The sequence below is a fragment of the Diplotaxodon limnothrissa genome, linkage group LG10 (genome assembly GCF_057381915.1).
Source record: "Diplotaxodon limnothrissa isolate DT_005_m linkage group LG10, D_limnothrissa_male_GT1.1, whole genome shotgun sequence".
Classification (NCBI taxonomy): domain Eukaryota; kingdom Metazoa; phylum Chordata; class Actinopteri; order Cichliformes; family Cichlidae; genus Diplotaxodon; species Diplotaxodon limnothrissa.
Genome location: NC_140605.1, coordinates 4,040,918 through 4,064,831, shown reverse-complemented (window position 1 = coordinate 4,064,831; position 23,914 = coordinate 4,040,918). Strand labels below are relative to the sequence as shown.

At 40.0% G+C, this 23,914-nt stretch overlaps 1 protein-coding gene across 4 annotated transcripts in view; it reads left to right on the top strand.

Annotated features, from left to right (window-relative positions):
• Nucleotides 1-19,068: 19,068 nt before the first annotated feature.
• The window catches only part of mark4a (MAP/microtubule affinity-regulating kinase 4a), a 32,589-nt gene continuing 27,743 nt past the window's right edge, over nt 19,069-23,914 (top strand). For 3 of the 4 annotated variants that reach the window (XM_085363334.1, XM_085363335.1, XM_085363336.1), the window contains exons 1-3: nt 19,069-19,166; nt 21,510-21,707; nt 23,084-23,137. In XM_085363334.1, coding sequence (XP_085219460.1) covers nt 19,113-19,166; nt 21,510-21,707; nt 23,084-23,137 — 306 coding nt within the window. In that variant the 5' untranslated portion in view covers nt 19,069-19,112. Of the gene's footprint in view, nt 19,167-19,956; nt 20,059-21,509; nt 21,708-23,083; nt 23,138-23,914 lie in introns of those variants that run through there. The other variant, XM_085363333.1, reaches the window with a different exon arrangement.

Here is a 23,914-nt window from a genome sequence, read left to right as displayed (position 1 = left end):
GACTCTACTATAATACAGAGAAAAGCCCAACAATCCCATGACCTCCTCCGAGCACTCACTTAGCGACAATGGGAAGGAAAAACTCCTTTTTAACAGGAAGAAACCTCCAGCATAACCAGACCCTGGTTACGACCTGCTGAGGATGAGAGGAGGGAAATGGGAAGAAAGACAAACTGTGGAAGAGAGCCAGAGATACTTTTTTTCATATGCAGAATGTCTTTTACACATAGAATTTACGAAAGAAACATCATCACTGGATTTCAAAGCAGCTATGTCAAAAAAACAAAGAAATCCCGATTAAAGGTGAGTCTAGAGAAATGTTCCCCATCAGTTAACAAATGCAAAAATGAAACTCTGAACACACGTCTTTGTCCTTTTTATTTCTTTAGACAACCTGTTAGAGTTAGGATTTCACTGGGTTTTCACCTTTCTATCAAAACAGAGTCAAAGTGCGAACAAGTTTTGGATGCGGTCCTTTTTTCTTCCTGTTATTGGTCTTTAGGAGAGAGCCCTGCGGACATTCTAGCTTCCTCCCGCATTTCAAAGACATGAATGTGAGTTTAAATGATGATTCTAAATTTGCTGTCAGTGTAACTGTGAGCACAAACGGTTGTGTGTCTGTATGCATTATCCCTCTGACACACTAGCAAACTTCTCCAGGGTGTACCCCGCCTCTGCGTTCATAAGAGTTGGGATAGACAACAGACTCTATTGCAGATGGAAGATAAACAGTGGGCTGTTTATCTCCTTTGCCCCACTTTTATTGGTTTCCATCATGACCAGCCGGAGAGAGGTGTACCACCTTCAAGCTAACGACATGTGTTTGATTTAAGACTTTGTATGATCAGTTCCAAGACTGCGAATGCAACAAAGACTCATACATGTGTTAAAAAAAGATTTCAGACATATCTAAATATTTCTTCAAGATGTTTACCCACAATAGCTCTCGGATATTTCTGACCTTGGACTGCACTGTGCATTTTTTTTTTAAATATGTTCCACGAATTTGTAGGCCAGAACAGGAAGAACATTAAGTGGAGTTGGCATCAACTAACTGTTAAGTTTGGCAGTTCAGCTTTTGAGTCATACATATACCTAAGAGCATTATCAGACATCCTATTATATAGCAGGCTGAAAGCGGATGCTGGACGGCTGTTTTCAAGTGATCCCATGTGGGGATTACCATCTCTGACTGAGAAGGGCAGGTAAAAATGAGGGCCAAACTCTAGGAGGTTTCCCTCGATCAAGCAGTTAAGGTGGAGTGGTGCACGGGTTCACAATGCAATCCCTGGGAAGCACTCCTCTGCTTCCTCTCATTAACACAGCTCTGCAATGGAAAATCCATCTGGCTGTATTTGCTGTTTGTTTTTGGAAGCAAGCTGTACCCTGTCTTTGTTCACACTGTCATGCACTTTTGACAGTTAGAAGTTTTTCTTTTTGTTTCTCAAGCAGCACTCTGTTTGGTTTCTATTAAAAAAGAAGCAAAAGAAGAAAAAACACCCCTTAAGATTGTGTTGATGTCAAGAATGGCATTTGTTTTGGCTCAGCTCCGGGCACTGGGTTTGGTTTAGTCTAGACAATTCATTCCAGTGTTTGTTTTTTCCTCTCTAAATGAGTGCTCATAACTCAGTCTGGACTGATATGACTGCTTACTGAAGTGCTGGTCTGATCCGCGGAAATAAATCTTGATTTGTTTCTGCTCAGAGGGCAAAAGTTTTAACAGCATGTTTAACACGAAACCAAATAGCTTCCATAGATATTATTTAGCTTTCAGAAAGCTTTAAATGAACTTTCAGGAACAGAATTTGGGGCAGCCTTAACCGTGAAGTACTGGTTTTTTTTTTCCTGCTGTTGTAGATGCAGACTTTCTCCTTGACACGTGCTAATGCACTTGTGCAAACAGCATCCTTTAAACGCAGGAAACAACTGAATTAACACAGACCGTTTTACAATAGCCATGTCAATTTATAGTGTGTACTCTGGATTTGACTGTTCAACAGAACATCTCAAGAATCTCATGAATTTCCGCAGAAAATGGTCAACTCTCGAGTGTCAGATCATCCTTGAATCCGTCATCAGGTGACTTTTTATTACATTTCCTGCTCTCGGCCCTCAGGAACTAGAGTCTAAAAAGGATTAAAGAGAAGAAAGCTCCACTTTGTTTTCCTTTATTGGTGTCATTCTTTCTGAACGCTGTAAAAAAGCAGGCGATGGCAGTAAAGTTCTACTTGCACCAACTCCAAGGCACCACTGTAGTTTCTCCCGGTCGCTTCGACCCATTTCTCAGAACTCTCTGAGTTCTTCGGGGCATAGATTCAACACGCTGGAAACACTGCTCAGAGATTTGGTCCATGTTGACATGATGATTGAGATGGTGCAGTTAGGCGAGCCTGTGCAAATCGTAGCCTCAGTTTCCTGTTTGTAGCAGCACCTGATGTGGTTGTCTGCTTCAAGGGTCAATCACAGTTGCTCTTCTGCATGACTTTGTTGTAACAAGTAGTTATTTACTGTCTGCAGTGGCCCCTGGAGACAAAGCACATACAAACACAACAGAGGTGCTCCAGGACGCTAGGGGCAGTGTTGAGCTCGATTTGCAAAATGAGAAATCATGCAGGGGTAGAAAAGCGCTATTTAAGAAATTGTCAAGTTATCATGTTTAACACTGGCCAAATGAGCCAGACATGGAATGAACCAACAGCAGATGCATGTAGGTGATATTGTATAGCAGCACACAAAAATCATACTTTTCTTCAACATTTAGTCAACAATTAACAGGAATAGTTCAACATTTAGGAAATTCTCGTTTGTGGTGAGAAGACAAACTTTCAAAAACTCCCGGGTGTCATTTTACAAAAACAAAAATAAAGAAATCCTTTTTTAATGTTTCTGTAGTATTTAATCCATCAGTGTGGACAAATAATCATATTTATTATCAATAATCATATTTATTAATCATATTTAATTATTTAGAAATAATTATATGTTTACTGGTTTGCTCATTTTTCGTTAAGCTGCCAAAAATACATATATTTACTTGCATCCCTGAACAGAAAAATCTGTTTTATTGTGCAAATGTTATGCTCGACTAATTTCTCAAATTTGGGTGTAAAAATGTGAATTCAGTCACTTTTACTTCTAAACAAGCTTTCTATATTTCAATCTAAATATCATGATCACATCCAAAAATGTAAAGACTGCTCTGCATTCAGACCGTTTGCGCAAACAAAGTCTGCTCGAGTGTCAGTGAGATGCGGCCTGCAAACGCAAACATTTACCTTACCCAGCGCCTACACATTCTGCATATTCATATACCTGTTTATGAAGATTATAAAACATCTGTTCCTTCAAACGGAACACAAAAGACAGTTCTGTCGTCAGAAGATTTCATAACTACGTGTGAAAAACTGCCTCTGACCTGACCCATCAAGGAAAACTCAATAGAGAGAACCTCCTGTCCTCTCCTGTGTCCAGTGTACACCGTCTGTCAGGATGGCTGCCCACTTGAACCAAAACAATGGTGCACTTCGTCACTCCTCTTGGGATATCCTGATTTATGTTATCAGAGTTTATCCATCAAGTGGATCTTTATTTAGCGATGGGGGGAATGCAGGACCCTGCCTGTGTGTGCCCGTTCAATCCACGCTGCGCTGAAGCGGCACACCAGCCTGTTTGTTTCGCAGCGGTCATATTAAATCATCGTTCTCAGGACTCAGAGGAAGTTCACCTTTGTTCAAAGCGGGGACGTTATCTAAAATAAACTCTGACTATATCTTAAAGTATTTTTCTTAAAATTAGTCAACAGTCCTTACACAAGCATGAGAATTCATTCCGTTTACTCTTGAGCCATGTGATCAGTGTTAAAAGTGACACTGGGTGGATCCATGGATATAAATATTTAGCTTTGGCCTGAAGCCACTTACACTGTAAACATCCCAACCTGTAGAGTTATTTGTTTTCCTTTGTTTAAACCATTTTGACGTCCATATAATAGTGAGAAAAAAAAACAAGGGGATGCTTTTTTCGCCCCGATTGTCTGTATTTATGCAAGCACATCCCCTAACCTCACAGACCTGGCAGGATGCTCAGCATCACCGCCAGTCGAGCAGTGATACTTGAGTAAATAAGCAGAAGGAAGACCTCTGCCCTCCAGGTAATGATCATAATAACAGAAGTAATGAAAGTGAATTATAAGCCTCAAAAACTACGAGACTGTGTTTTGGCAGTGCTATAAGTGCGGCTCTAGATGTGTATTGTTTTGTCTGACTAGTTACAGATGCACAGGCAAAACGTGTCGACAAATGGTGGTTGGAAGTGTCAACTTTTATTTATCCCAAAGTTGGGATATTCCTCCGCTCTAATATGTGTCGGTATGTCTTCCAAAAACAATTGGCATAAAAAGGTAAGGTGTAAAAAACAAAGAGCGCACAGCTGCTTGCTGTGTAATAAGTCCAAAAATCCCAAATTGTGATCTATGGGAGAATTGTGCAAACAGCAAAAAAGAGCATTTTCAAAAGCTTTTTTTTTTTCAACTTAAACATTATCTTCCCAAACTTTTTCTTTTTTCATATTTCACAAGTGCATCTAAAAAAATACAGATCTTATGCCTCAGAGGGAGACCATAGAAATGATAGTGTATTTAAAAATGATTATTCAAAGTGGGCAGCACGGTGGCACGGTGGTTAGCACTGAAGAGATCTGGAAAACAGCCTCCAGCTACCTCTGCTAGTCTGTTCTGTGACTAGCATCAATAAGAAAATGTTGCACTGAGATGCAAAGAGGGCATATGAAAATAAACTGTTAAATTTGTATATGTATATATATACATATCGCAGCAGATGGCCCCGCCCCTCCCTGAGCCTGGTTCTGCTGGAGGTTTCTTCCTGTTAAAAGGGAGTTTTTCCTTCCCACTGTCGCCAAAGTGCTTGCTCATAGGGGGTCATATGATTGTCGGGTTTTTCTCTGTATGTATTATTTTAGGGTCTGCCTTACAATATAAAGCACCTTGAGGCGACTGCTGTTGTGATTTGGCGCTGTATAAATAAAATTGAATTAAATTGAATATATATAACATAACATATTGACAGGCTGATGAAACACATTTACACTCATTCCATGTTTTATAGTCCACTGACAGTCACAGCTGTTTCACTGTGAGTCCTCATAGTGTACCTTTACATTGCAATCAACCCTGTACAAGATTAGCTGACTGTTCAGCATGCAGTGATTTGCCATGCAGAAAATAAAACGAATATAATAATGATTTTGCTTCTGTGCCATGCAAATGTAATTAATGGTCTCAGGCTCACCACACCTGTGATAAAAGTTAGGCTCAACCACTGCTTATAGACCCAATCTGTATCTGGAAGTTCACAGGAGACTGAAATACCAATAAACGCACAAGTACATGCACCCTCCATGTTAGCAGCCAATCTCCAGCTGTATTTCTTTTATTAATCAGATATTTTTCCATAAATTCTGCTCTGCTTGTACACAACATTACCTGTCACGAGGCTGAGAGCTGTACACTTCACAGCTGCACCAGCTTATTTCACATTTATAGAACAGCCTCAGTCGTGAACACTGGCCGGAAGTTATTAAACATTACAAGAGTCTCAGTCAGTGTGGTGGAAACCCACATCACACAGCCATGGCAAAATCAACGTCTGTAGTCCTGCAATATGAACTAATGATTTCAGCTTAGACAATAACAGTACCCGGAGTCTCTACACGCAAGGATATATTAAAAAGTGCAGAAAAGTCAGTGTAAGGAAGTAAAATTAAAGGGCAAGTTTAAAATAATTCAAATGCACTGTTTAATTTAGAGAAACATTTAGACTGATGATCCGAAACATTCCCCCGAGGTACCATGCACATTTAATTTTTCTCAGACACAAAACTCTCATAAAAATAACGATTGTTTTCATGTGTTAATTATTCCTTGGCAGAATTACTCATTAGCCTTCTCCCTTGTTATCTGCTAGTTGACATTTGCAGCGTTTTTGGAACTTGACACTCACAAGAGGGTAAAAATAGGTGGAAGGCAAAAGATAGAAGAGAGAGTGGATATGACAGTGAGTGACTGTGAGGCTCTTTTCATGGAAAACAGGGTGGACAAACGGACATCCTTAAAGGCTGTATTTATGAGGAAAGCCTCACCTTTAGTCTCTGGAAACATAACACACAACTGTAAGAAATTCAAATGTTTGGACTGTTTGTGTTTCTGTTATGTTCTGCTCCAAATTCACCATTTGGGAAACATCAAAAAACTGAAACGGTCACTTAAACTTTAACACATTCTGGAGCAGTTTCCCGATGAAGGCTTGTTTGTGTCTGCTGGTGTTTCTGCCCACAAACAGAGGTGATAGACTCCCAGTTTGTTTTGTCCTGTACCTGCCAGTAAGTTGCCTGTTCCTGCTGTTAACAACAAATTTATTGGCTCGGGCCATTTGCAACAACGGAAACTGCTTTACATGGCGAGGAGTAACTCTGGAACTAAACAATGGTTACTCTTGTGAAATATGGCAACAGGGTCTCACCTTTGGCTCCTTGTGCCTTCTCCCCCGGCTTATTTACGTAAGCACGTTGTGTCCTGTACCCCATCAGGAAGAGGTGTTGCAGGAAACCCAAAACTGAGGTAGGAATTAGCGCAAACTCACAACATTAGACCCCAAAAGACAGCTTATCTGATCCCAGATGGAGGTGGAAAAAAAGGGTAAACATGAGCGTGACCTGTGCACCAGAACTCACTGGGTGTAATGTTTTCACATTCATGGGGAGTTATTTATGTTGACTTATAGTCCAACCTGTTCATTGTATTTGATTCCAGCAATACTGATTATCATTAAGATGTTTTTTTGGTGCACAATAAACTTTGAAAAGCAGAAGCTAAAAATGTGATAACCCAAAGAAGAATGAAACAAGAACATTTCAGAAACATTTAAAGAAGAAATTAATGTTACCAAGATTTCTGCATGCACAATGTTTATTTTCACTAAATTAAATGACGGCCTTTTTAAAAAAAAAACAATGTTTCCAAAAGACAGTTTAAAAAGTCTGAACTTTTTTTCAAGCACATTTTAAATGTTAATTTGATTGGTGAGGCTACACATGTCAGATTTAATTAAATCATTAAAATGATTGAAATATGAAAAGCTTTTCAGCTCCAGTGACAAAACAATAAAAATGCTATAAAATAGACGTGGACTTTAACTAAAAACAAACAAAATTAAATTGGAGAAAAAAAAGAAAAGAATACCCCTGAAGATCCTGCAAAAGCCTTTGATTGAAGTCCATGCACTTCCATGTCAGTATTGAAACCTTGGATACAATCACAGTAATGGAGGACACACACCCGTGGGAGAGATTCATAGATTTGGCCTGAACTATGAAATTAAACCTGTGCTTGGCTGCAGACACAGTTTTTATGCAAGTGAGAGACATCTGAAGAGAGTTCTTAGTGCAATGTTAGTTGAATCCACTAACAACCAACTGCAGTACTCTGGACAGCTTCACAGGTACCAATGAAAGTTTGGTAAATGCAGGGAAAAGTCTTTCTCTGCAGGATCTCACAAAACATCTTCATTTTTTTCCCTCCAATGTCCCTTGCAGAGCATTGAAAAGACAATGAAGTATGCTGAAAATAAAGCAGGTTACATTTGAACAGCTCATTTCATAAATGCAGTCATGGTCAAAAGAAGCAGCACGGTGGTGCGGTGATTAGCACTGTTGACTCACAGCAAGAAGGTCCTGAGTTCCACCCTTTCTGGGTGGAGTTTGCATGTCCTCCCTGAGTCTGCGTGGGTTCTCTCCGGATACTCCGGCCTTCTCCCACATTCCAAAGACATGCGGTTAGGTCAGTTAGTAAGTCTAAATTGTGGATGTAAATGCAAATGGTTGACTGTCTCCACTGGCGACGTGTCCAGGGCGTACCCTGTCTCCTGGCTCCACCCCAGAAGCTCTGCCCATTCTCAGGGCTTAAAATTAGGAGACTGCAACAAAGCAAAAACTGAGTGAAAATGCAAAAGCAATGTGTGAGAAACTTAAGAGAATAGGATCTACTGCTTATTGATTAACAGATTATGAGCATGTGTGAGCACCTCTATAAAAACAGATGTTTTGGCAGTTTGTTGGTCTGGAATATTAAGGTGTGTGTTAACACAGTGTCAAGGATGAAAGACATCAGCACTGATCTTACAATTGTAACTTAAATCTGAACAACCCAGAAGATTTCAGGAACAGTGTCCTTTGGGCAGACTACACCAAAGTAGAGATGTGTGGCCATAGTGCACAGAGCCACGCTTACTAAAAACCAAACACAGCATATCAGCACAAACACCTTGATGGCTATAAAGCATGGTGGTGAAGGGATGATGATTTGGGCTTGTTTTGCAGCTATAGGAGCTTTCACTCACTGATTCAACCATCAATTTCTCTGAATACCAAAGTATTCTAGAGTCGAATGTGGGAACGTCTTTCCAAAGACTAAAGATTCCAAGCACAGCAATAACAGAATAGCTGAAAAAGAGTCAACATGCTGCAATGGTCCAGCCAAAGTCCTTAAGAGAGTTGTACATAAACAAATGCCTGTAAAACCTCAACAAATTGAAATAATATTAAAAAAAGAGTGAGTCTAAATTCTTCAACAATAATGTGAGACGCTGATAAAGTTATACAGTAAACAAATACTTCAAGGTATTGCATCTAATTGTGCTCATCTCAGCTTATTTAGCTTTTTTGCCTAATTTTAAGACCCGGTAAGGACTAGATCACTTTTATGTCCCTATACATAGGACCTTATATCCTGACTTCATGATGATCTGATTCTAGTAGGATGATGGGCTTGAAAGAGCAGGCAGAGATGCTTAACAATACAACCAAGCTGAGAAGGCTTGTGGTATATGACATGAGAAGAGCGAGGCAAGTCCGTGTGCATGATGTTACCTAAACTATCTTAAGGGCTTTTTGGTGGGGCTGCAGTTTTGTTTTGTTTGTTTGTTTGTTTGTTTGTTTGTTTGTTTGTTTGTTTGTTTGTTTGTTTGTTTGTTTGTTTGTTTGTTTGTTTGTTTGTTTTTTATCCAAGTATCATCATTGTTTGCCTGACTCATAATAAGGCTGCGTCCTACTCTCGATCAGTGGCAGTTTTTGGCCTGTAGAAGTTCTTCTCTGAGCATACGGGTCAACAGTAATGTGGTTACTCTGAATATGAGTAAGTATCCTTTATACTTGTCAGCTCCAGTAATACACATCCCAAACACATGTTTAAAAATTAAGCACCTTAAATTAAAAAAATAAAATAAAATAAAAAATCCGGGTGTCTTGTGAGTGCACATGAGGCTATATCAGCCAGCGTCACCTCTTCCTGACCTCACTCAGCACCATCATTCATCAACAGAGACGTAAAACTTGAGTCTAATGATTCCACATCCTCTCCTGTCTCCTGCTGACGCTGCTTCTCCCTTCCCACTCGCACTTGTGACCTCTGACATAAGAACCATATCTTTTTCATGCTCATCAGTAAATCTGTTGTGTAACAACGTCATTGTTGCACAACAGGTCGCTGTCTGTGGATCTTGGAAAAGAAAAGAAAAAAACAGTTGAGGGGGAGCGAGACAGATGCCAGGTTAGCATAGATACCATGTGTGAACCCTGTGGACACAGTTTGATTATAACTTTGTATGTTTCTTGTGTCCAGTCAGCAGAATGATGTTAAGTTAAATATGTTCAACAGTTCTTGACTCCATACCTATAAATCTTATGTCATAACCTCAGCAATTCTAACTAATGATTATTCTAAAGCATATATTAAATATCAGTGAATCATGAAACATCATTGTCATTAAGTTTAAACTGATTTGTCCTCATATTGTTATATATCTTTTAACAGCCATACACTGTTAGAAAAAACATCTTAAAAAAACAGTAATATTCCGGCAGCTGGGGCACCAAAATAATACCGTAAAATAACAGAAAATAACTTACTCATAAAAATATGGTTATTTCCAGTAATGAAAATACAATTTGTTGCCCTAATTTTACATGGGATTTTGCCTTTTTCAAGTGCTTTTAAACATTAAATTAGGAACAATTTAATGTGATTAAACAATGAAATTACCTATAAACAAGGTCAATGAATGCGGCAATATGTATAATAATGCTTAAATGCACAGAAATATACAGTTAACTTAAATAATAACAGATTGCATTCATATAGCGCTCTTTGAGACCCTCAAAGCGCTTTACAATTCCTCTTTATAATTCCCGTCTGGCCATCACCAGTAGGTGAAGTGTCTTGCCCAAGGACACAACGACCGAGAGTGTCCGAGCTGGGGCTCGAACCGGCAACCTTCGGATTACAAGGCGAACTGCCAACTCTTGAGCCACGATCACCCTAAATAATGAAAATGATAATAATTATTTGATGTAAAAAAAGTTTATGAGAATTATTTTATATATTTTTCCATAGCATTACATTTGAATTTAACAGTTCAATCTTTCAAATAACGAACAAATATTTGTGAAATCATGATGCATTTGTGAAAGTATTTTAACAATCTAAGACAGATACATTTAAAAAACAAGAAAATTATGTTTTATTACATTACAGTGATTTTACGTTAATTTACATTTGAAATGTGAAATCACAGTCTATTGATGTGAATTTAATGATATTCTAGAAGAACAGTACAAAACTGTAAAATACACAGTAAAATACTTTTATATCAGGATTTTTTTTACAGTGTATCATATCATGCTATTGGCAACAACATTAGCTACACATTGTCTCCCTCTGGTGGCTATTGCAAAGCATCGCCTGACCAAACTAGAAGACTTCACAAAGCTGATGTGACTTTTTTTTTTTTAATCTATGGCACATTTTGAACATGGAGACATTTCAAGTTTAAGACAGCTGGACAAACTCTGGAAACATTTCTAAAGTACCTCACACATCTTTTTATTCATGATGCTCTGTAAGAAAAACAGTTTTCATGTTGGATTATATTGGGGATCGTATGCATCACTATTGATATAGCTGTGATGGACTAATATCAAACAGTAATATCTGTCATCAGTCCAAATGAGCCTGTGAACTTAATGGTCTTTACAGAGGTCATAGCTGTGCTATTCGGTGCCATCTGCATTCCCAGGACTGGGCGATCTGGATATCATTCCATGATGAGTCAAGCACTCTATAGTGTTTATCTAAATGTATTCTTTCCTTCAATGTGAGTGAGTATATTGGGTATACCTAATGGATTTACACAATTCATCTTGAATTTTAGCCAAGCTAGTGGCAAAGCTCTGAGGATGCCAAGCTTGTTCCACCAGTCATCTGTCCACACTTGGCTTGACTCTCTTGTAATTTTGTATAAACAGTCAAAGTTCCCCCAGATTATTCATTCTAGAGACGTCTATAATCCCCTCACTTTTCCTGCAGTGTCATGAGATTTTGTGATTTTGAGTCAAACACATTTAGGCTCAGAATTTCCTGGATAATTGTAGTACTTTTGCTTCTCTGCACCACCAAACGTATTTTTAATCAATCAGTCAATATGTGATTGAAGTGCAGACTTTCAGCCTTAATTCAAAGGATGGTACAAAAACAAGTGTTAACTGTTAATTACTGACATTTTCATACATAATCCCCTATTTTGAGAGATTCAAAAGTGATGGGAGAACTGATTTACAAGCACTTTGATGGACAGGTAAGACCAGTTCCCTTGTTATTTCTTGACAATTAAAATAACTAGTCCCTAAAGCATTCATTCTAGTGACATTTATCTAAGCCTCCTAATAACATAATATCTGACGCATCGAATTTGAATTTTATAGCTTTGAACTGTAATTTTAATTATGAAGCCCAAGGAGATGCCAGTGCAAGCCCAGGAGACCACCATTAAGAAAAATACAATCTGAGAGACAGCAAAAACTTTCAGAGTGGTCAAATCAAAAATTGTGAACATTCTTAAAAAGAAAGAATGCTTTGGCCAGACCAGCAATACCAAACGAATGGAAGCCTACAAAAGGCAAATAAAGGACATGAAAACAGAATTATTTCCATGGTGAACTCCACAATATTTAACCAAGCCAAGCTGAAAACCACTGGTTACACTCAAGAACAGGAAGAGCAGATTAGAGTTCAACAGAAAACTTTGCAGAAAGCATCTGCACAGTTCTGAAAACAAATTCTTTGTACCGATGAAATCCAGATGAACTGGTAATGATAAAAAGTCATGATTGAAGCAGAGAAACAGCTCATGTTTGACCATGTTCAACCGCTCATCTGTCAGATACGGTAGAGGCAGTGTTATAGCATGTATGGCTGCCAGTGGAGTTGGGTCACTGGTGTTTATTGATGATGTTACTGTGAATAGAAGGAGTATGAACGCTGAAGTGAGACGTGCTTTCTGTGCAGATTCAATCAGCTACTGTAAAAACAGGTCAGGCACTAATTAACAGCACAAACAGATAATTACTTAAAGCACACTGCAAAAGTAATCTAAGAGTTTTTTAAGGAAACAAATGGGATATTTTTAAATGGTCAAGTCAGTCACCTGATCTCAACTCAGTAGAACAAAATAACGAAATAGGCTGCTATGTATAAATGGATATATTAGTTAATGTAAAGTTTTGTTAAACTCCTTGTATTAAAGCTGAAAGCCTGCACTTTTCATTTTTTCTGATTGTTTGATTCACTGTTGCAGTGTACAGATGCAAAATTACAACTCATGGTGAGTACCATGAAACTTGATGAAGACATGATGACTTGTGATACTGTCTGTTAGTCCTTACTTCATGTGGTACCTATACCAGGATAGCTTCAGCCTATCCCAGCTACCATAGAGTGAGAGGCAAGACAGCGATCTAAACACAACAACTTGTAGTTTGTTTTCCCCAGAAACAAAGAAATTATAATTTAAAAACTGAATTTTAGAGTGAAATAAGTCCCATTTAACCACAAATTCTTGCAGGGCTTTATTCTATGCACTTTATCAACTCTGTCTACATCACCATGGAGTTTAGAATCACCAGTTTAACCTAACATGCATGTCTTTGGATTATATAAAAGTTTGTTCTATTGTTCAGGTGACAAAACTGACTAAATTAAGCAGGTTTCTTAGAGGGGAAGTTGTTTATAACATTTTATGATTATGAACATGTGTAATTTAGTTTGTTCAACTTAATATAATAGAATATATAATAACTTCTTTTACTCTGACCTAATATTAAGTGACTGTCCTGACATTAAATCAAGCTAAAGTTAGTTATCATGGGTAAAGTATTTAAAAAAAATGAATATTTTAATTATATACTGTTGTTTGTTTGTTTGTTTGTTTGTTTGTTAATTAGTTAGTTAGTTTATTTGCTTGTTTTAATCAATTTTAAATCATGCTTTTTATTTGTTCTTGTTTCTAATGTCTCTGTAAAGCACTTTGAATCACCTTGTTGTTGAATTGTGCTATACAAATAAACTTGCCTTGCCTTGCCTTGCCTAAAGTGCTACATTAATAATAAGTTGTGAAAATGGTGTTTGTTAGGACACTATCCTGCTATCTGTTTTTATGTTTTATTATCTTTTTATGGCACTAACACAGCGTGCAGTGACAGTTAACATTTAAAAAAAAAAAAAATTTAAAAAAAAAAAAATATATATATATATATATATATATATATATATATATATATATATATATATATATATATACCTACAGGGTGGGCCATTTATATGGATACAGCGTAATAACATGGGAATGGTTGGTGATATTAAAGTCCTGTTTGTGGCACATTAGTATATGTGAGGGGGCAAACTCCTTAAGATGGGTGGTGACCATGGAATTTGCAGAATGGGCAAAACGAAAAAATTGGAACAGGACCCTCAGTTCACGCAGAAGATTTTGTTCAGTGATGAGGCAAACTTTTATGTGAATGGTGAAGTTAACAAACAAAACCACCGCTCTTGGTCTGACACTAACCCACATTGGATGGATCCCTCCAAGACAGTTGGAACAGCAAAAGTGATGGTTTGGTGTGGCATATGGGGTAGAACGATAGTGGGTCCATTCTTCATCAATGGAAACCTCAAGGCCACTGGATATTTGAAACTGCTACATGATGATGTGTTTCCCTCTTTGTGCACTGAAGCTGGCACGTTCCCTGAGTTTTTCCAGCAAGATGGTGCACCACCACATTATGGGTGCCAGGTCTGAGCATTCCTAGATGAACAGTTTCCTGGAAAGTGGATTGGTCGTCGTGGGCCAGTTGAATGGCCCCCAAGGTCTCCCGATCTGACCCCCATAGACTTTTATCTTTGGGGTCATCTGAAGGCAGTTGTCTATGGTGTGAAGATGCGAGATGTGCAGCACCTGAAACTACGGATACTGGATGCCTGTGCTGGCATTTCTCCTGCGGTGTTGCTATGAGTGTGTGAAGAGTGGGAGAAGAGGGTTGCATTGACAATCCAACACAATGGGCAGCACATTGAACACATTTTATAAGTGTTCAGAAACTTGTAAATAACTCATGAAAGAATAAAGTTACGCTGAAACCAAGCACACCATTGTTTTTCTTGTGACATTACCAATAAGTTTGATGCGTCACATGGCCCTCTTCCTATTGAAAAAACAAAAGTTGTATCCAAGATGGCCGACTTCTAAATGGTCACCATGGTCACCACCCATCTTGAGGAGTTTGCCCCTCACATATACTAATGTGCCACAGACAGGACTTTAATATCACCAACCATTCCCATGTTATTACGGTGTATCCATATAAATGGCCCACCCTGTAGATTGTTTCAAGCAAAACATGCAGCGCAGCACAGACTGGATTTATTTTGTGTGCAGGTTCCCAAAAAGACACAGATTGAAAGAGCCACTGAGGAAAGGAGACTGAATGATTTGTCTGGAGCTCTCGTTTAAGCTAAACTTTGACAGGACTGGACCATAAAGCCATTTAAATGATGGATTAATACTGCCTGTTGCTCAGTTATAAATTGGGAAGAACTGTAATGTTAATTTTAAACATTACACTAAAGAACCATTATGATTACTATCAACATAATATAAGCATTTTTTAATATTTAAAAAGAAAAACAATGCTTGAAATTTGTTTGAAAATTCAGTGAGTCAGTTATAATAATTTTAATTACACATTTCTGCCTCTCTAGATTAGCATGCATTACAAGGCTCTGTAACAACATGGTGGCTGCATTGACATAATTCCAGTGACCAGTGTAGCATCTACATGTGTACATGGGCCAGTGTTAGTATGCTAACATACTAATCTTAGATGGCACAACACACAAACATTAGACATTAGACTGATCAGCATTTCAGCATTTTCACTGTTAGCATGCTGACATTAGCACTGAGTTCCAAGCAGTCTTGTGTCCAATTACAGTCTCATACAGGTCCTAGCACAGCGGTTAGGTGTTCACATTCTTAAATCAGTGTAGTCCACAGTAACATTTACCTTTTAATTTAACAATGAGCTCCTATCGCTGTGAATCAAGTTCAAAGAAAGTAGAGGGAAACTGATGCCAGAAGTGGCAGATTCACAGACAAAATTTTCAAAGCTCATTTAAGTGCTTCAGTCTGATATTTTATAACGATATGACTGCACAGATAGAAAAAACTGATTATCTAGTACATTTTTCTCCTTTGCATCGCTCCATCTTAAATGAATTTACACCTGGAGAAACCAGCAGCACTTGTTCAACACTGACATTTTTCCCTAAAGTTTAAACCTAATGCAATGCTGCATGAAGACCCAAAGATTGATTCATTACTGGCTTTCAGTCTACTTTTCAGAATGTTAATGATATCGTGTACAGCAGAGGATGAAATCCCTAAATTCTTAGCAATTGTCAGACTATTGAGCTATTTACTTATGAACCAGCAAGGACTGCTGGTGATGCTGGAATCTGGTTTTGTTGTAGCAACTTCACATATTATCACTGAGAAAATATATACTTTGTACTCATTTACATTTTACAAACCTGAGCGCTGTGATGGAAGTATGAACTGGAGGACAGTTCTCCTAGAAGACAGCAGACAGGAGGGCTATGAAAACATGATGGATGACAGATTACTGTCTCTGTTGGAAGTCTGGGGAGAGTGTGTAAGAAGTCATCTTGTGAAAGTAGCCTACTATTAGGAAGATCGCAGTGTAGTTGTAGGAGGGTCAGTGGAAACGACATAAATTGGTTTCTCAGGAATGGCTATATGCTTAACAAAAATAGGGCAAGCACAATTTAATTAAAGTCTGGATGGCACCTTTAACAGGGGCCTTCATTCTTAGAAACATAAGATAAGCCATCAGGCATGAGCCACACAAAAAACAACTTGACAGATGTGTAATAAAGCATCTGAGGTGGAGGAAATAGAGGGAAAAGCCTTGTGTTTCAGAAAACCTGATTTTGCCTCACACTTAAATAAAGCTGGAATTTGAGTAACGACAAGGAGATCGTTTGAATGACAACGGATGCAAAAGTTACTTATTATAGAGTTCTTTGGTGAGTACAGAAAAGGCATCTCTACCTAAGCAAATAACAGAATGCCATTAAAGCACAGCAAAAGAGACAATCAGGCTAACTAGCCATAGCTTCTTAATTCCTAGTTTTAGGGAGCTGTAGACATGCACATGTGCATCTTTTACTAAGTGCAAGACAAGACAGACAGATAGATAAGGCATCAGTCACAGTACCTCTGCACAGGTCGTAGTGTCATGACTGTGTGTTGGTGTGTTCCACCACAAACCCAGTGTGGACCATAGAATAGACATTAAACATTGCTGCTTTGTGAACTTCTTTTTTTAAAGCCTTGAGTGGAGCATCGTCGTTATATTCCATATGTTTTGAAACAGTGTGTCGTGAGCAAGTGTTAAACTGAGGCACTCTGTTCACACAGCAGGCAAAATGTATTCTTCTTTATCATCCTTCTGGAAATTAATGGAGGCAATAATTTACAAAATAAACATCATACTGTATTCAGTAAGAACTGAAACCAGCAACTGAGACCAAAAAACTAGTCAGAAAAGCTTTGACTGAGGTGATAGATGAAGGGAGCTGAGGGCCATTTAATCACAGACTTCTATATAGTCAGACATGTTCTGCAACCATAAATGTCACCTCCTGCTGGCCATCAGACAGAATGCAAAGCATGTATATGTGTGTGTGTGCAGACACTCACATATACACACGTGCTCATATGAAGCCAGTAGCCTAGAGGGAACCAGGAAGCACCTCACTGACAATGTGAAGAATAAAGTATCATTATTCCAGAGTTGATGAGTGGATATGAAGTAGCTTGGCACTTTTATTTCTGGATCCCTAAAATGTTTAGAATGTGTAATTTTAGGAGTGTTGTGTAGAGGTTTATTGGGGGGGACAACATTTGCCTGGTTACAATTTCAAAACAGTTTTCCACCCATTATGTTAAGTTTCAGGGGATTTCATTACATTATACACAAAGGGATTCACGTTTTAACTCTGTGATGCCTCTGCCTTTTAAGGCATTCGCTCTAACAGAGAGAAGAGCCTCAGCTCCCACAGCAAACACTATCTCTCTCCCTGTGCAGGCCCCAGCCAGACACCAGGTCTTATAAAGGCAGAGAACCGCTTTATGAATCACTGTTTTGGATGGAGAAGCCTTGCACTTCGGCCATCTTTGGATAGTTTATGCTCATTTACGCACAAAACTACGCTGGTATAACCGGTAGTGGGTTGTGTTGTGCTGGACCTGTCAGCATCTTTGATGTGGCGCATCTAAGTCGCATCAAACGCAATACGGTTAGACAGCTCAGGCAGGAAGTTAGGAAATTGAGTTTCCAAAATAAAATGGTGAAGTTGGTCGATGTGTGGAGCGCTTCGGTCTGACCCCCAGTTAGCACAACGAGAGGGTGATACTTCTACGGCCTGCTTTATTATTGGTTAATTTGTAGCTACATTAATGCTCTTTATGGAGACCGATTAAGATACACACGTGAAAATAAAAAAGGTTTAAAATGAATTAACCACTCATTGAAACTCTGAGTAAAAACAACATCCAGATGCCAGAAGAAAGCAAAAAGAAAAATGTAAATATGTAACAACATGTTTTAGGGAATCATCGGCCTCCGCCTGACCCAAGCAACCTCTTTTATCGTCATCATTGTTATTTTAATCTCACCATCATTAACATTAGGAGGAGATAATTGTTTGGAAACGATACACAATATGAGAGCATTACTGCATTATAGCATATGTTCCTTATGTTGATGCTGTTTTGTGTGTTCCTTTACATAAAGACACAACACAAAGGTATTTAATGGAGCGTAACAACTGACCACAATATAGGTTTAGTGTGCATTCAGATTAAAGCCCCCGGAGGGAGGGGCCCTGGTTCTTACCCTCATACACAAAGGCTGAAAGTGATCACCTGATAGATCAGATAATAGATATTTGAGTCGTTTTGTCTCGAACATCAAACATAACTTTCATATTGTCAGTCCCCCAAACCGACCGGAAGTCTCGTCCCTGTGTCTTCTTCCTGACTTTACGGTGGTGCGCATCTCACCGACCTGGAATACCGATTTCCGAACATTTCGGCCTTTTCCCTCCGCTGCACCGTAAAGCCGCGTTTTCGTGCTGCGGCTTGCATTGGCGTTGTGGGGTTAAGGACGGGCTCTGTCGGTCGGTATTATGACAGAGGGAGATGACACACATCCAGAGGGAGCTGTGTTTGTTTTGTATGGCGAAATGAGGATGAGGCAGGGGGTGGAGAGTCGCCACAGAGACGCTGGGTTCCGTCCAAACATCACCGCATTTTAGCACTTCTTCAGTGCTCGGGATTTGCGTTACACGGCATCTGCTGCACCGCTCATTTTTTCCCTTTCTTGACAGTGCATGGTGGAACATGCAGCTTGTTTGAGGACACCCCCCTTCCACATACCCATTGCTGCCATGATAGGCAGAGGTCTCCTCTCGACCGTGGCTCGGCCGGTTGGAGAAGAGGCAGATTGATTTGGGACGGTGGGTCATATCTGCGGATGTTATTCCGTCTGTGGAGCCTGTAAATCTCATCCGCGCGCGCACACCGTGATTCTTACTCAGGGAAAAAAAGGAGAAAGAAAACAACATGTCTTCTCGATCTGCATTACCGTCTGGAAACGACAGGAGTAGTGGAGACCATGTAAGTGCAATTCCAGTCTGCAGCCTGTGTTTGTGTGCCTGCAGACGATAGATCGTGCATCCCTTAAAAAAAGAAGAAAAAAAGATATCTGCATATGTGTGGCTTTGGGCAGTTTGTGGTTTTATTCATTGTGCGGGTGGTTGAGGGGAGGGGGGTCGTAGATGGTGATGTTTTTCCCGTTTGAGGCTCTGCTGTCCTGATATGGACGGATATTTAAACAGAGCAGGCTCTTTGAAAAAAAAAGGCTAACCTTGGGTGTCTGTGCAGGGAAAGAGCTGATGGCAGGCAAACAGCCCGGAATGAGTCCATCCGCATACGATAACGCTCAGCGGATATGCGCAGAAAGCCTGAAGACCAGCCGTCACCTCTTATTATAAGGCTTGGAGAGATAGTGATGTCACATTATACTCCTTGCTGCTGCTGCTGCTGCTGCTGCTGCTGTTGTGTGTGTGTGTGTGTGTGTGTGTGTGTGTGTGTGTGTGTGTGTGTGTGTTCCCTAGAAATTGGATGGGTGGGACGAGAGCAGCACAAGAGGCCAAAATAAACGTAGAGAGAATATCTGGACTGTTCGGCTGAAGCCAGGGGATTACTGCGTAAAATGATGTGCAGTCCATTGCTGCGCAGCCTACAAAGCGATCAACCCCAGAGCCAGTGGGTGTCAGACAGCGCCATACATTGTATGCTGTGGAAAACAGAAACGGCCTGCAGAAAAGAAGCAAGCTGACACCGAACAGGTTCTGCATATGTGGAATCCATCCATCTAATATCTAAATGGGCGCATGACTGATTTATGTTGCATTATGTCATTTCATTGCCCTCAACACTTTTGCACCCCCTCCCCCCACCCCAACCCCATCTGTTTGTTAGCAGAGCTTTCAGCACAGAAGGATGGGTAAGCCAATAGATGTGTGGATGTGTGTGTGTGGAAGTGAATGTGCAGGAGTGTGTGACTTTACGAGGTGTATGATTGATTGTGAATGGAGATTCATCTATTAGAAGTGATCTGGAGCTGTTACTGTTGCATCTCGATTATACGATGATGACAGATGAGTGGATGGAGCGGATGAAGCGGTGTCTTGCCATATTGGCAGTCACAGGTGAGGCTTGGCTTGATGTGCAACGAACAGCGCAGGGGGATTAATGCACTCGCTTGCTCGCCACGCATGCATGTTTGTGCTGCCCGTGGTATTGGTTGGAGATGTTTGATTGTGGAGTTTGGATCCCGACTGGCACCAAGGTGGGGCATAGGAACATGACTGGAAGCAAGAGAAGGAATAACGGAAGGTGGGGGTTAAGGCTATGAGTGGTTGTGTTTGCGTGTGAAACTAAGAGCAAGATGACATGCTGGGGGGGAATGGAAGTGTGATGCCTCAGGGCCCAGGGCTGGCCAGGGACCACTGTGTCGGCATCTGCTCCCTATTTTTTTGTTTTTGTGTTGTTGTTTTTTTACTTCTTCCTCTTACAAACAGTGAAAGGTGATACCTCTTTATTGCCCCACTCACTACCACCTGTTCTTATGTTTCCCTCTTTAATATCTTCCCTTTGTTTGTCACATGACAAGTAGCTGTTTCATACTGTGCTGCATCAGGCTTTGCTTGTATGATTGCATGTTGTCGTTTTCCGCTTGAAAATTATCTGTGACTCAAGCTTGAGACTATCAGAACTGCACAGCAATGCTCTAAAGTGTTGGGGTCCAGGATCAACTGTTTACAGGGTTGTGAAAGCTTCAGGGCCACCACATATTCTAGCAACAGCGTTACCTGTATCCCCTGTCAAAATGGATGAAGACATCTCTCAGCAGTGAAGTAGCAGACCTCTGAAGAAGATGATGCTGAGCCCAAAATGGAAACAGTATGTTGTGTTGGAATACAGCTGTTAGCCCAGGAACGAGGGACATGTAGTCACATGCAGATCAGCTCCAGGTTGTTGCTCTTTGTCATTACGGGTCAAACATCTGTTGGAATGATTATGGGATATGGCACCAACTTGTCATTATGAGCTTAGCAGTATTTGATATACAAAGCTGGGTTGGTTATTGTAAGTGTTGTCACCAATGTGTTTTTTGTCACTTACACAGTATGTGTTACACTGTGCAGCGATCAATGTGACAAACACTTTAGCTACTAAAAGAGAGAGGTGTCTTATTGTTTGGAGACAGGGTTTATGAGTAGCTTGAAGAGGCTGCAGGCACTAACTAATGCATGCTATTTTACTTCTGGAGGCCCATCAGTCGTTTGAGGTTGTAGATCATCCTTTAAGTCCTTTTCCAGCCTGCTGCTGCTGCTCTGTGTGATATTGCTGTTGGCACAGTGACCTAACCTCTTCCCCTTCATTTTCCTCCAGCATGTGTCACTGGGGGCCAGCCGCTCAGATAAGGCCACCAGCCAGTCCAGCCGCTCTCTGGGTGCCCGGTGCAGGAACTCGATTGCCTCTTGCTCTGACGAACAGCCGCACATAGGCAACTACCGCCTGCTCAAGACCATCGGCAAAGGAAACTTTGCCAAGGTCAAGCTGGCCCGCCACATTTTGACGGGCAGGGAGGTGAGTTACAAGAGAAACAGACATCAAAGGTGGGAGTGAGTGATGGATATAACTGTAAAAAAATGAAAGCTAACACTTGGCCGATGTGCTGGTGTCCTTAATATTATCTTAAGAATCCAGTAGTATGTCTTCATGAGAGCCCTCCTTTTAATTATATTTTCTAAAAAGTAAATTTTCCTTGCCTCCTAATTAGTCCTTCTCTAAAATGTATTTGTGTACTTTTCTTTGAGCCAGCTATTTTAACACAAATAGATTGACTTATCTTCTGTATCTTTAATGCTGAGCTTCAAGCTCCATATTTTATTCTTGGACTCAAGTAGAATTTCTTTGGATGACTCAAAGTTCAAAATAGTCCATATATACTGCATGTGCCTCAGCGAAGTCCTTCAGTTTAAGCCACCTTTCTGCCACTCACAAACAGAGAGGAGGGGCTAATGTGCTCACAAGGCGTTAGTTGTGGATACAGTGGACTCATTATATTAAACTATAGCCATGTTTAACATGAGCATGCACCACTGCAATACTACATGTATGACAGGAAATAAGGAAACACATACGAGGTCCTTTTAAGGGAAACTGGGAAACTATGAAGTGAAATTATTTCAAACTGTGGGTAAAAACAACCTAATCTAAACACACGACTAAATAATTGCATTACGTCTAATAAGATAAGAGTTAACAAGTTTTTCAATTCAGTTCCATTTTATTTATACAGCAACAACAGTCACCTCAAGGCGCTTTATATTGTAAGGTAGACCCTAAAATAATACATACAGAGAAAAACCCAACAATCATATGACCTCCTATGAGCAAGCACTTTGGCGACAGTGGGAAGGAAAAACTCCCTTTTAACAGGAAGAAACCTCCGGCAGAACCATGCTCAGGGAGGGGCGGGGCCATCTGCTGCGACCGGTTGGGGTGAGAGAAGGAAGACAGGATAAAGACATGCTGTGGAAGAGAGACAGAGAATAATAACTTTTAATACATGTTTTTATAATTTGTAGTACATGTTTTCTTTATGACACTTTATGATTAATTATGTATTTAACAAAACTCGGAAAGAACTTTCATCATCTACTTAGCAGCGCCTGGTTTAGCAGCACCAGTTCTAGTCAGTAGGGATTAAATCCGCTCAAATTCGCGTGACAACAGCTTGTGGAAGTAAATGTTCCGAGTGGCCTCAGTCCATGTTTACTTGCTGTAGAAGACGATTTAAATATGCCTCTCAAAATGAGATTTTTCTGCATTTCTTGAGTGCTGAGAAAAGAATTCTTAGATATGAGTCAGTTATATCAGTAGGAAAGGCTTCACAGCATCATATAAGAGTGGTGCTATCTTTTTTTCACTCATCAAAAATTCCTTGATGTCTCTTCCAGGTTGCAATAAAAATCATTGACAAAACTCAGTTGAACCCAACCAGCCTACAAAAGGTGAGTTTTTCCTTTTGATACTAATGAGACGAGGGAATATATGTGTTATGTGCTCAGGTACAAAATAGAAACGCACACTGGTTTGATGTTATTTGTCTTCATAAGCAGAAACAAAGCATTCAAGTGAGGTGGATTCTGTTGGGGGTTTAGAGGCTGGTCAGGTTTGTCCTCAGCTGCTTCCACCCTCTCACAAGGGACAGGAATGAGACAGCATCTGATAGAGAGAGGGCTCATGGGATGTGATGCTGTTTGACAGGTGCTAGGGACTGGATGGGAGTGAGAGGAGACCTCTGTTCCAGAGATCAACTCTTGTCTCTCTCCGGGCTAATCACCGGCCTGAGAGGGACTGAGTTATTTCATAAACCACAGTCATGCAACCTATACCTTCTTAGATTGCCATGAAAAGCTTGTTTCTATGCATAACAAAGAAAACAGAAGATTTTGTAGCAGTTCAGAGGTGGACTGGAACAAAATCAGCTGTCCTTGGTGTCTGTCGGGTGCATGGCACAGTCTGGTTTCTTGTTCCTGCTGGGCAGAATGTTGAGATGTGAGTCTGAACTGTAGATACTTGTATGGCTTGTTATACATGGATGTCTGGTATAGATGGAGCAGGAGCTGGGTTTATAGACACTTGGAGCTGGAGACATGGATTGAAGATTTCATTATTTTATTAATTAAAAGCTGTTGTGTCTCAAAATGTGCGCCTCATGTAGCTGTGTGATGTAGAAAAATAAAATGTCTATAGAAGCTCAGAAAATGCATGTGACATGTGCTGCA